At 47.7% G+C, this 14,731-nt stretch overlaps 1 protein-coding gene across 5 annotated transcripts in view; it reads left to right on the forward strand.

Annotated features, from left to right (window-relative positions):
• The window catches only part of ZMIZ2 (zinc finger MIZ-type containing 2), a 360,252-nt gene that overhangs the window by 240,164 nt on the left and 105,357 nt on the right, over nt 1–14,731 (forward strand). For all 5 annotated transcript variants that reach the window (XM_078666775.1, XM_078666773.1, XM_078666776.1 and 2 more), the window contains one exon: nt 179–442. In XM_078666775.1, coding sequence (XP_078522901.1) covers nt 179–442 — 264 coding nt within the window. The remainder of the gene's footprint in view (nt 1–178; nt 443–14,731) is intronic.

Below are 14,731 nucleotides of genomic sequence, written 5' to 3' on the forward strand. Positions count from 1 at the left end.
TCCCTCTTGCCTCTCCTATTTCCTTCTCATTTGGCTTCCCTTCTATTTATCCTTATTTTGCCCACCTCTTTGCTGACATTCTCACTCCGATCTTTGTGTTAGTTATGGTAATTTCTATACTCTCTCCCCTCCCCAGATTTACAACCCTGTTCTCATGTTGCTTCCTCCCTCTTTGCAGATGGCCTCAGGACAGTCCTACGGAAGCCAGTTCATGTCCCACTCGGCCCCCCGGGGGCACTCTGTGCAGGGCGGCATGAATTCGGGGAGCATGGGTGGCGTGATGGTACCTTCAGGCATGTCGCCCATGGGTATGAGTGCTGGTCGAGCGCAGGGCATGAGTCCTATGTATACCACCCAGAGGATGCCCCAGCACGGCTATCCAGGACCACCCCAGGGCCAGCAGATGCCAAGGCAGGGGGTTAAGAGAACATATTCTGGAGAGGTGAGTGTCTGCTTGGAAGGCTGGAGAGTACCGGAGGGGGTAGAAAAGTACATACTCTGAAAGTAGATTTGAATAATTTTGGAGAATTTCTTGCTGTGGGTTTTTGATGGGGACTAGTGAGGGGCTGCGAAATATGGAAATGGCAGAACTTCTAAGAGGTGAGTAAGGGTGTTGAGTGCGGGGTATAACTGGCTGATTTAAGTGTTGGCACTGTTTGGGGAAGGTATTGTAACTGAGGGAGATGTGTGTAATGTAGCTATTATGAGGCGATGTCCGGTATTAACTTTCTTAGTCTAAGTTTTTACAGTTTATTGTGAAATGTGCAGACTTATTTGTATTGCACTCTTTCTAAACTTTGTTGTGTACTTCCGATAGAAGAAGGAGGTGGATTTGGTTGGACAGGTCTTTTCCCGTAGTAGGACCGTGGAGTGGCTCAGTTTCCACATGCAGCACCTCGTATGGAGACCTCTTGGCAGGCGCTTGTGGGATGCATTCAGCCCCTCTGCCTCTTTGATAATTGTTTGGGTGGCCAGGTCTCTCCTAGCCTTTGCCAGATGTTCCAAAGTTATTTCCAGGCGACTTAGGAGGATGGCGTCTTCATTCTTTGCTCATTGCCAATCGCATTCTTAACCATACAAATAATATTTGGAAGTGGTGGTCAGCAGGCTATTCCGCAGTGACATAGGGACCACACTACCTTTTATAATAGGCTCCTTTTTCAGCAACTTTCTTTTCTTGCAGCATCTCCAGTCAGCTGACTGGATCCGGATGCCTTAGCCAGCAAATGATCCTTTCTTGTGTGCTTTTCCACACAAATAGTATCTGAACACTGTCCCAAACCATGCTGTTGATATCGCCAAAGTCAGCGGAACATTAGTGGGTTGTGTAATCGCGCCAGAGGTCACTGTAAGGTGCTCATTTTGCTCCAGGGGCTGAGCAAGAAGTTTACTTTTCAAGTATCTGCTCAGGTATAGGTAGGCCACTCATCTCTTTGCTTATTCAATGCAGTGCTTTAAATGGAAGTATAGAAGTGTAGGTGGGCACTATCCAGAGCCTGTTTGATCCTGAGAAGTGCGGATACTCTCCCATGAAATGTATTGCAGCAGTGCTGAGAAGTGCATGTAATCCAACTTTCAAATTAAAAAGGTGCCGATACTCCGTTCCAGACAGTACCTGCCCTTTTGAAGCACTGGTTAAATGACCTCCCCCTCATTGTGCTAGACTTGTGTTGACAGGATTTAGAGGTTTAAGTGCTTAGAGCTCTCTCAGATTCACATTCTGTGCATTATTCCATCAAGTGATTAAGTCTAAAATGTTCCACAACCCCCTCTCCCCCCCTGAGTGTCAGTCGGTGGGGGCGAGTTGTTTTGACTCATGATCACAAACGCAAGCCCACAGTCTTCCACTTTGTGACTACCATTTTCAGATTCTTTTCTCTGCAACTGGGTTCGGAAGTAGCGTCAAACGCTTTCCTGTACTTATGGTGCGACAGTTCCTCCCTGAGGGACAGAATGGTTTTTAGTATTAAATCAATTTTTATTGGCAAAACCCAAGGCAAAGCAAAACGGGACAATGGCGCCTACAACCCAGCGGGCTGGCTGATATCTGATCAGGTCATGACAACGAGACAATGAATAAAAGCATACAAACTGTTAACACAGCATGGCGCCTACAACCCAGAGAGGGCCGGCCGTGTATATAACAAGCATTGGCATAGCCAGTAGGGCTCGCTTTTGGGACCTTATAAGTATGTAGTTATGCAGCACAATATCCTTGGTGCAACAACATCAACTGTTGCATGGCTAAACACTTATAAGGCCCCAAAGGCGAGACCTATTGGCTATGCTAATGCTTGTTTTCGTAATTCCTAACTAAGTGTAGAGATTGGTGAACACTATACTTCTGACGTCCTTCTTTTAATTCATAACCAAGGCCTTCTACTAATGGGAATTGAGGACAAGAAGCAGACACAGAAGCTGAGCTCAAAAATAATAAATTGTGCAGCAGTTCAGTAAGCTAATGCACATGCTACACAGCCTGCACAATAACAGACACTTAAATAACATAGGATACACCGAAACAATATGGAGCCCCTAAGATCATGATATTAAAAGACCAGCTCTGGAGCTCACGTACAAGAGAGCACTAAATCAGAAGGTGCATCTCTTCTCTAAGAAGATTTTACGAATTATTTATATATATATATATATATATTTAAAAAATATATATTTTTAACGCTGTATACAAAATAATTTTTCATTAAAGTAGGAGATATTTTTACTAAAAAAAAAGGCTTATAGTTTGGATGCATTGTTGTATGTAAGTGTGTGAATAGCATGAGGTAGAGGCAGTAAATAATAACTTGTTGGCTCGCCCACCTTCACTAATAACCCTGTCGCCTGTGGCTACGGGCTCACTGGACACATCCCAGCTTCGTGGCACCCAGAGTCTAGTGCCTGTCCCAAGAAGTCCCGAATGCTAAGTATAGCCAGACACACCCAAGGGCGCTATTACTGTCGTGCAAAGCCTCTTCTCGGCGGTGTTTGTGTCCAGTGTTGAGAGCTGTCCCGCCACGCGTGCTCGGCTGCCGAACCTCGACGGCTCGCGACACCCTGCAGTCCACCCCGCCCACCTGACTGTGTATATCTCTTGAGATTTACCTGTAGAAGCTTTCCCAGCTGTCTCGTGCTGCTCCGGTGCCCCCCATCCCTTGTATTTTGGTCAATTGCAGCCAATAAATAGTCTGACCATGGGGCGAGAAGACGAACTGATGAAGATCGCCAAAAAGCGGGAAAGAAGGGTGCTCTTTATTGGAGACCTTCTGTCCCAATGCCGAATGTGAAGTGTGGGTGTAGGGCCCCCACTCTTCACTGTTTGACGCTCATTGGAGTCTAAGAATTAAATCCTAAGAACCTTCCCATTCAAAGAGGAAGACAGGGGAATGACCTCCATTGCTCGTGTACAAAGAATATATCGATTTTGAATTTCAGAAGTGCTTACAAACTTGGCTTTTTACAAACTAGATTTTGTAGAAAATGTCCTGTACAATATAGTCCACATATACAGATCCATGAAACTTGTAAATGTGCTGTTAAAATTTAACTTTAGTAACAAATGTATTAGCTGTTACCAATGACTTAAGCACAGTACGATACATGTGAAATTCCTCAACTACGACACCACTTTGCACCTGTGCTTGCACCAAGAAATACTCGGTCATCTCTCTGAGGTATCCCACACCTCCTGCTGGCAATTAAAATACCAAACATGTTCTGGATGTCGGAGAAAATGATAACCAGTGACTGACTTAATTTGAAATTCATCAATAACTTGCAGGATTTTGTCCAAGTACGATCTTGTTTCTATAAAATGCACAGAACTATCTAGCTAGCAGTAATGTCGTTAATCTGATATGAAAGTTATCAGATGATAAAACACTAGCTGTGTTTGAAATTAAAGTTGATAACTTTTGGTAAAACCTGGCAGTCGGATAAAGGAGCCAGTGGTCCATGTGGACTATCTTTAATTAAAAACATCTAACTTAAGTTTGCAGATGGGACAGTTTAGTCAAAGCTGGGTTACATGGTTTCTCCACGTGCAATCACAGCAAAGAGATGTCATCTATACAATAAAGGGTATCGATAAACCAATCGACCTGCAACATGGAACTAAATCGCAAAATGCTTTACAGGCCAAATTTAGAAAGCTGTCCTCGCTCGATAGCAAGCTAACAGGTTAACCACAGGGGACTTGGGGAGCATTGGATGCCTTAGTCATGAGGCGCTCTCCTTTTTGGTCTCTGCATCGACTTGGAACCCTTGACTTTACATTTCCACTTCTGAGCTTATTGCAAGTCTCACACTGGGCAATAGGAAAGGTAGAGCGAGGAAAAAAATACAACGGTGTACAAGATGGCGAAGGGTTTACAGAAAAGGAGAATCAAAGAGGGTAGAGGTGAGCAGGACAAGCCTTTTATTCCACCAGGGTTTTTTTCTGATGGGCTGGAGCACTAGGAGGTCAGCTTTGAAAGCCCAGGGACTGTAAATTTCCAGAGCTCCTTGAGGTTAATTCTAGCAGGCACAGGAAGGCTGAAGGCGAGAAAGAGGAAGGGACGGGGAAGGTAGAGAGAAGGCGATCTGAGGGAGAAGAGAGCAGAGAAAAAGATTGGATCGATGGAAACGGAGACTGCGCAAGGGGATTACGGAGGAGGGGCTGGTTTGAGGATTTTTGGCAGGGCTTCTTTGGTTCCCAAGCTGTCCCTGCTTTATTTGGGGGCGATTTACTGGGGCATAACTTGCAGGGGGGCTTGCAAACTTGTCATAACTCCAGATGTGAGGGGGTAGGTGCGTTGTAACTCTGCCGACAGCATGTTCATAGGTTCAAAAAGGCAACGGTTGTGCCACTTCAACGTTTCCATTGCAAATGTAAGGTGCCACAGATCGACTTCGAAGCTGACCGAGATATCAAACCAGTTAGCATACTTAATTTATATGAGCTAACGCTATGAACCTGCAATTTGAAAGGACATAAATCGTAATCCGAATATGAAGCGTGGCACTTTTTGATTTCCATTTCACTAAATCCGATAACAAAAGAAACTGACGGTGGCTTTTAAGCTTCCATTATTTGGGAGTACATACAAACCAACCTCACGAGACCCGACTGTCCACACTCTTAGTGGTGACAGCCACCGACTATTTTACTTAACCACTTGGGAGCTAGTAAACAAACCTCCCCAGTGCTGCGCTGTCCATTATCCGGTGCTGAACTGGACGTCCAGCGGTCGCACGCAGCACTGGGGAGGTAGTGCCCGTGACGACCGTTGGCCGACGGCAGCACTTAAGGGGTTAAACAACTGTTATCCATAGCGCCACAAGGTGGCAGAATGAGACAACAAAGGATACAAATCTATTCCACGCCATGGATCCGCACCAGGACACGTGCGAGGTGCAACACTATACTGTATTTATTTGGTGCGAACATCATGCACTGCCGTTTTATTCCCTAACATGGCATCCCCGATGGACAGATCGACAAGAATTGAAAGATAAAGATATTGTGTGCAAGAGGAGTCTAAGTGCTGGGAAGAAATGCCACCACCCCATCCTTTATTCATTTATTTATTTATTTTTTAAAAGTTGTAGGACTTTTTTAACCCAACTCTACCTGCGTTACTTTCAGCGTTCCTTTCATGCGACTGACACTTGTGTAAAAAAAAAACCAAAAAAAACATTCAAATCGGTGTCGTGTGAGGTCAGATTAAGATACAAGTAGAAGAGGCATTCACCAAGGGCACACGGTTCATGGTGAAGCAGCCGTAACTTCACCTCTGCGGCCAGCATCAGCCCCTCGGCCAGTGCTGACCAGAAGACCACCTTGATGCCTTCCTGCTCGAAGAACCAGGCCCAAGCACGCCACTGCTCCCTGGTCAGCAGGTCATCCTTGTTTATCAGGATCATGTTCTCTTTCTCAAGGCTCACTTTTGCAGCGTGAATCTTTCTGGATTCACTATGCTGTGCATTATTCCGCGGTCTTGTGGTTGGGTCCGGATTCGTAGTCTTTTCTTTGTGTTTTTTTTTTTATTTTTTTTTTTTTTTTGTAGCCCAGGTGGGCGTCGGCGTCACACCCCTTTGGGTGTATTTCCGGTGACGTCGGCATGCTTCCTGCGGAAGCTCCCACTCTTGGGCGCCATCTTCAGATTCTTTTTTTCCGCGGTCGGGTCTGGATCGTTCCCGTTTGGGCTCCAGACATATTTGGAGAAAGAAGAAAGAAAATACAGAAAAGACGAGGAGAAGTCATCTGAAGACTACAGGGGACTTCATCGACGAAAAGCCGGCGAGGAGAAGGCGTTTTTCATCGAGATCATCGACGAACACGCGACCAGAGAGGCCCTGGACGCTCGATGATGGACAACACGCCGTTCAAGTTCTGCCGTAACTGCCACCACAAGTACGCGCAGAATGACCAGCACCCGGTATGCAACCTTTGCCTACCGGTGGACCACGAAAGCGGAGACTGCAACGCCTGTTCCGCCTTCGCCCCGAAGACCCTTCGTGTGAGAGAGAGGCAGAGGGTAGCACACGCCACCCTGCAGGGGAAGGCCCCGACTCCGTCCCTCTACGAGCTGGGGATGTCCTCCGAGGAAGAAGACAACGCTGCCGCCGAAGACGACAGCTACACGGTCGTAGAGACCGATTACACGAAGACTTCTGACAAGGTAGGAGACTCTTCGGCCCCCAAGAACCCGAGAGACTCTGAGTCTAGAAAAATCGAGGGCAAGACCCCGAAAGCGCCGACGCCAAAAAAGGTGGCGTCCGCGACTACTCCCAGGCCCAGCGGATCCTCCGAGAAGGAGTCCCCGGCGCCGAGGGCTGCTGATCAGCAGGAAACGTCGAAAATCGTCCCCGAAAAGGATCGATCGACGCCGAGGGATAAAGACCCGAAACTGACGACGACGACCAGAGACCCAAGATCCGGTCCGACGTCGACGTCGAAGACTTCGACGCCGAAAGGTACGGCGACGAACCATCCGCCGAAAAGAACGGCAGACGCGGCAGAGATGGAGAAGAAGAGAAGGCGCCTCGAGGCCGAAATGGAGAACATCATGCAGCGGAAGAAAGATTTCGATGCAAAGATGAAGGCCTTCACGATCCCTCACAAGACCAAGCCACCGGTGGTGGAGGCAGTCGAGGAGGAGGAAGAGATCGCCGAAGTCGTCGCGGAACAAGACCAGGACGTCGAGGTGATCGACGACCAGGAGGAGTACGAGAATCCCTACGATAGTTACAACTATGGGGAGGAAGAAAGCAGGACAGATGCAGACTCGACACCCTCTGACCTACAGGAGGTAGATTACATAGATGTCGACACCGACAGCCCCGAGGAGGTGGTCGACACTTACCCCTCGAGGCCCTCGCCGCCGGACGACATCGGGGCCTACAACTCGGTGATACAGGCTGCCGCAGCAGCTTTCAAGCTCAAGCTCGACGATGAGAAGCAGAAAGCTGACTTCCTTCTAGAAACATTGCTCCCAACACAAACGAGGAGCCAGTTCCTTCCAATGCTCGAGAGCGTCTTGGCTCAGGGGAAGGAAGCTTTCAGGGAGCCCGCAACATGCAAGGCAGTAACTCCCAGAACTGAGAAGAAGTACAAGCATGCCACGAAGGACCCGGCCTACATTCAGGGCACGGTCTCCGCAGACTCCATTATCACGGCCACAGCAAGGAGGAGGGCTAACGTACCCACTACCTCGGGCCCACCACCGGATAAGGAGAGCAAAAGGATGGATCTGGTGGGCAGAAGGATCGAACGGAATGCCGCGACCCACTGGCGCATGGCTAATTCCAACGCCCTGATAAACAGGCACATGTACCAAATCATGGAGGGACTGGGGCACTTGGTGAAGGACTTGCCCCAGGATGCCAGACAGAAAGCCGAAAAGCTGGTTGAAGAGGGAAAAAACGCGGCAAACTCTTGCCTTAAGACGGCCCTGGATGGGGCAGACACCGCCAGCAGGCTCGTGATGATGGGCGTCACGGAAAGGAGGCACGCCTGGCTCAGGATATCCGGTTTCAAACCGGAGGTGCAACACAGCATCCTGAACACACCGTTCAACGGCAGCACGCTTTTCGGATCAACAGTTGATGAAACGCTCAGCCAACTGAAGAAAGATAACGAAACAGCAAGATCCATGGGAGCATTGCAGTTCAGAGGGAACAAGAGGGGCACCCCGTCACGGAGGCCCGGCGGGAGAGGCGGAAACCAGCCAGGTACATCACACCAGGCTTTCCAGCAAACGCACCAGGCAGACTCGCAGACTCAGCAGGGTCATCAGAAGCAGTCCTGGCAGTACCAACAAAGAGGCCAGTCCTTTCGAGGGAGAAATGGACGGGGACAAAATAGAAAAGGGGGGCAGCAGCCCACCTCCAAGTGACTTCAAAAAAATCTGTGTGCCCGCCCACAAAAAAGACCCCAGGGGGCAGCACGTACAGATGGGTCAAGACAAACTAGACACCTACGACCACATGACACCAGTGGGAGGAAGATTAAGATTCCACCTCCAAGAGTGGAGAGAAATCACATCAGACAAATGGATCCTCAACATTATCCAATTCGGATACTGCATAGAGTTGGAGGGGAGGCCAACAAGCATAAAACCAAAAAGAAAGCCACTAGCAAGCAAGCAGCTGCAGTACCTTCAGGAAGAAGCAAAAGAACTCCTGCAGAAGCAGGCCATAGAACGGGTACCCTTCAAGGAAAGAAACACAGGAGTATACTCAACGTACTTCCTGGTACCAAAAGTAGACGAAACAATGAGACCCATTCTCGATTTACGGTTCATGAACAAATTCATAAGAACGCAAAAATTCAAAATGACCTCCCTGCAAGAGGTGCTCCCACAATTGCAGATCGGGGACTTCATGGTCACAATAGACCTCAAAGACGCATACCTGCACATTCCAATGAACAGAAAGCACAAGCACATGCTCAGGTTCACCGTCGGAGAAAGCCACTACCAGTTCACGACACTGGCCTTCGGTCTAAAATCAGCACCAAGAGTTTTCACAAAGTGCCTCACAGCAGTCGCAGCGCACCTAAGAAGGCAGGGGATACACGTATACCCTTACCTGGACGACTGGCTGGTGAAAGCAAACTCATACCAGGATTGCAAGCTGCACGCACATACAGTGACCAGCACGCTCATAAGCCTGGGGTTCTCCATCCATTGGAAGAAATCATCAATGGAGCCAGAACAAGTGAAGATCTTCCTGGGAGCACAGATCAACACCTTACAGGGCAAGGTGTTCCCCAGCGAGAAGAGGGCGAGGGCGTTGGTGAAGGAAACTCGCCTCTACCGGAAGGGACAAGCTCGGACAGTGAGGACTGCGAGCAAGATCATGGGGATGATGGCATCATGCATCCACCTGGTACCGAATGTACGACTCCACATGAGACCCATTCAAGAATGGCTACAGAAGCAATGGTCACAAGCTACAGGCAGTTGGGAGGATCTAGTGGTTGTAACGCACGCAGTGCAGAAGGAGATGACATGGTGGACCATGGAGAACATAGCAAGGGGAAAGCCTCTAACGCCCCCAACGCCAACAGTGACCATCACCACAGACTCATCCCTGAAGGGATGGGGCGCTCACATGGAGGAACTCAAGGTGAGGGGTCTGTGGACACCAACAGATGCGACAAAGCACATCAATTACTTAGAATTGAAGACAATCTTCCTTGCACTGAAAGCCTTTCAAACAAGACTGTACAAACACAAGGTGTTGATACAAACAGACAATACCACTGCGATGTTCTACATCAACAAGCAGGGGGGCACACAGTCAGCCCCGCTTTCAACGCTGGCGCAGGAGATATGGAGATGGGCCATCCCTCTCCAGATAGACCTTCTAGCCATACACCTGCCAGGGAAGGACAACATACAAGCAGACTGGCTCAGCAGGCAGACATCGGCATCCCACGAGTGGGAGCTCAATGCTCAGGAGACAAGGCGCCTATTCGACAGGTGGGGAACTCCATCGGTGGACCTGTTTGCCACACGCCAGAATGCAAAATGCCAAAACTTCGCATCCAGGCAGCCCGAGGAAGGATCACTAGGGAATGCCCTATGGATAGATTGGTCAAGGACATTTGCCTACGCCTTTCCCCCGATACCACTGATGCACAGAGTACTGAGCAAATGCAGAGCGAGCAACATGACACTGATACTGGTCGCACCACAGTGGGCGAGGCAGACATGGTATTCGCAGATCATGGAGATGACAGTGTGCACCCCACAGATTCAGCAGGAGGAAAGACTTACTCTCCATGCAGAACGGAGAGGTGCTCCACCCAGAGCCAGAGAACATGAGCCTAGTAGCGTGGCTCCTGAGGACATAGAGTTCGCACATTTAAGATTGCCAGAAAGTACCCTGAGGGTACTTCGGGAGGCAAGAAGACCTAGCACTCGGAAGTGCTATGTTGCGAAATGGAAAAGGGTCACAATATGGTGCAGACAAGAAAGACTTCACAATAAAATGAAGAAGGACTCCACAGTGCTAAAGTACCTGGCGCACTTGCTAGAGAAGAACCTTAGCTCATCCTCCTTGAGAGTTCACTTGGCAGCGATAGTCGCCTACACAAGGGGAGAAACTTGCAGGAGTTTCTTCACATCACAGGTGGTGAAGAGATTCCTAGAAGGAGCGAAAAGGATCGCACCACCCAAGCGGGTGCCGCCACCTGCATGGAACTTAAACGTAGTCCTAACGGAACTCATGAAAGAGCCCTTTGAACCAATCCACAAGGCGTCCTTAAAGATGCTAACTATGAAAACCGCTTTCCTGGTTGCAATAACGTCCTTACGCAGAGTAAGCGAGCTTCAGGCTCTGACGCTACAAGAGCCCTACATACAAATACACAATGATAGAGTTGTGATGAGGACTGACCCACACTTCATGCCGAAGGTGGTATCTAAATTTCACATGAACCAGTCTATACAGATACCGAGTTTTTTCCAAAAACTGACAACTGCTGCAGAGCGAGCTCTGCACACCCTGGACGCCAGAAGGGCAGTCATGCACTACATTGAGAGGACGAAGTGACACAGGAAAACAAAACAGTTCTTTGTGTCATTCGCCAACAGTTACATGGGAAAGGCAGTAACCAAAAAGACCATTGCACGATGGATCGCACAGACAATTCAACTCTGCCACAAGCGTGCAGGACAAGAGCTAGCAGAGGGGACACGTGCCCACTCCACTAGGAAAAAGGGGGCTACAATAGCCTTCCTGGCTAACACACCCATACAAGACATATGCCTGGCGGCAACATGGGCTTCGGTGCACACGTTCACGAAGCACTACTGTGTGGACATACAGATGAACAAGGAAGCTCAAGTTGGACAGAAGGTGCTACAGCACATATTCAATACCCAACGCTCATCTTCCACCCAACCGCCACAGAGATGAGAAACCGCTACAAAATCTATGCACAGCATAGTGAATCCAGAAAGATTCACGCTGCAAAACGAATAGTTTACTTACCTGTCGGTGTAGTTTTGCAGCTTGAAGATCTTTCTGGATTCACTAGCGAACCCACCCACCTCCGCCAGAAAGATGAGGCTGGAGAGAGAAGAGGTGGAAATAGAAAAGTGGAAAAGACTTTGAAGGTACAAAGCGGTAAAATATCACCTGAATAGAAAATTGCCATTACTTCGGAAACGAAAGAAACACGGAAAAAAAGAACCCGAAGATGGCGCCCAAGAGTGGGAGCTTCCGCAGGAAGCATGCCGACGTCACCGGAAATACACCCAAAGGGGTGTGACGCCGACGCCCACCTGGGCTACAAAAAAAACCAAAAAAAAAAAAACAAAGAAAAGACTACGAATCCGGACCCAACCACAAGACCGCGGAATAATGCACAGCATAGTGAATCCAGAAAGATCTTCAAGCTGCAAAACTACACCGACAGGTAAGAAAACTATTCGTTCCGTCACGTAACATTCCTGGAATTAATTAACAAGCCGCGCCTTGCACGGCAGCAGGGCAGGGGGCGTGCGCGATTCCCTTTGTGGGAGCGGGCGACCATATGGCACTACCATATGGCGCCGCTTGTTCCAGCAAGGAAATCGCCAGACGTGCACGCGCTGCCATTGCATGCAATGTAACGCATGCACGTTTTTGCCCCCAAAGCTGTGCTTATGGCATTAGGTCTCTCTCCTATGCAGCGCATGCGCGCTGCGTAGGCGAGACCTAAAAAGGAGCGGGAAGTCTGCAACCACGTCCCCTGCGAATGGATAGGCATACAGAATGGTTTTTAGAAAAAGTCTGAGTTTTTGAGAAAGACTACAATTTAGTTCCTTTCTAGAGCTAACATAGTCTCCTTTTTTCATGGCCGTACTGTGGGAGGCAACAGTAGTCACAGGAACCTGCATCATGCTTGATATGCACCCACCACTTGCAGTAATGTTGGTGTTGGGCCTTTATTTTGCTTCCTGTATTCCCGTGAGTTGAAGGTAACGTTGTAAAAAAAAGATAATTCCCCCCCCCCAAGAAAACGTAAAAAAATAAAAAGTAAATGCAGAGGACACTGACTTAACTGGCGTAAGTGGCACCTTGTGAAGCATAATTTCTGGATTGGGTGCCAATCAATAACTTGCAGGATTTTGTCCATGTACGATCTTGTTTCTATAAAATGCACAGACCTGCATCATTGCCAGCTAGCGCTTGAAGGGTGAATTGCAGGAAAAATAATTCAGGTGGCGGTGTTCCCATGGCTACTTCAAGATGAGGAGTCCACAGGATGATGTATGCCAGTCAGAAAAAAGCTTTACCTAAGATGGTGGTACTTAAACCTAGAGGTGGGCAAGCCACTGAAAGCTAGAGTCTGAAGCCTGGTTCTGGCCCAGCTCGAGGTTCTGTTGTAACCATGAGCTCATGACGAGCAGAGCTTATGTGTGCCTACCTCCCTTTCTGTACCTGTCTGTTGGGTTACAGCCAGAGCTGCGGACTTCGGAACTTAGGAGCCAGTTTGGAGTTTTGGCGTCAGCTCAACATCCTGGGTTTCTGGACAAATCACTTAAACTTCCCATCCCTATATACAATGAATGGTGGCCATGTGTAAAGGTAAATATTGCTAATGGAAAGTGCTTCAATGACTGCAGACTGAATTCTAGCTAAATCGAAACTGTAGATAAACGACCAGAGGTAAAAACAAAGCCTTAGCACAAAGGAAGACAAATGGATAACCATTTACTGGCTGGTTGGTACAAAGTGACACCAGAGAACGTGGATAAATTGTAGATTCCCCTCTTAAATTGTGTGATATTTTTTCACCAAACGTTTTTTCTTCATTATTGTGTATGGAAGCACTTTAAAATATGTGCGTTTAGAATGCCATTTGTATCTGTTGTCTTTGATTTAATAAGCTATAATCAGCGGTGTCTCCACCGCTAAGGCGGAGGAACGTCGCCCCACTGCTCTTGGAGCAGTGTAAAAGAAAAAATACGTTATTTCTGTTATCGTTTTATTTCGAGTGTTAGCAAGGTTGGGCGGGGCTGGGCTCCTGTGACGTCTGGAGTCGGATTGGTTTCTGCTCTCCAAAGTGTGCATGACTGCTTGGCCTGCCCTCTCAGGCCGGCCAGACAGTCCTGCACACTTTGCATGTTCCTCACCGGGCTGCATTACACAGCCTGGTGGGGGAACATACTCAGCCTTCCATTCCCCATCTGAGCGTCGAACGACGGCGTCCAGTTCAATCTGCATCTGCATTGCAGCTTTGTGATTGGCTTAGGGGAGGGAGCATGTGTGCTTCCTTGTTCTGACCAGAGAGATGACGAAGGGTGGCTGAGGAGAGAAACACAACGAGGTGGTAAGTGGGTTTTGTTTGTATTTTGTACCCCCACCCCACTCTCGTTCCCTTTCAGCTCCTACTGGCTATAATGTTGCTCTATACTAATTTCGGCCATGTTCTTTATACGACAACTGTCTTGCCTCTTAGTTCACTAGTGGTTCATGTTTAAAAACTATCAATTAAATAGCTACTTCCCAGTGCAGTGTTACAAAGTGAGGTATTAATGTCTAAGTTTTTACATCTTAACGCTTTTTTGAATTTTGAAGAGACTTTACCATATTTTGCATGATGTTGTATGATTTACATCGCAAACATTTTCAGGGCTTTGCTCCAGTAGCGACTCAGCCCCTTCTGGCATAGTGAAGCATGAAATGAAGTTGCCAATTTATCAACATTGTGTGTTAAAATATGTCTTGATATAGAGGGCCCCCTTTTTGCTTCGATAGTACTGGTACTTCTGAGCCGGGCGGGTGGTCCCCTCCTTTCAATCATGGTTTACAGAGTGCTTCTTTCCTTGTATTGGGTGGCTAACTGGCGTACTGTATGTTTTATACCTCACTGATGTGGACCAACGCTGTATGCACTGTATTCTTGCCTGACTAATTCTGCCTATTGCCTGGTGGTGTTAATATTTTTTTCTCTGTTTACAAACTCCATAAAAGAGCTTTAAACAAATGTCTTGATGAAGGTGCTGTGAACCTTATCGACTTCCACTGAAACGCTACTTCGACCGCTTTTTCTAATAGTGTATTTGGTGAAATAAGAAATGATTTATATGTTTGAACACTATATGAATGAAACTAATTATTGAATATTTTTAATATATAGAAGTGGTTTACTTTTTAACTATAACATAATAAAATAGTTTTTGAACGATAGAGGAGCAGAACGAATCTTTAAATAGTTTTTTTTAACTGTGACGGCTGCAGAAAGAATCTGCTG

The sequence above is a fragment of the Lissotriton helveticus genome, chromosome 11 (assembly GCF_964261635.1).
Source record: "Lissotriton helveticus chromosome 11, aLisHel1.1, whole genome shotgun sequence".
NCBI classification, from domain to species: Eukaryota; Metazoa; Chordata; class Amphibia; order Caudata; family Salamandridae; genus Lissotriton; species Lissotriton helveticus.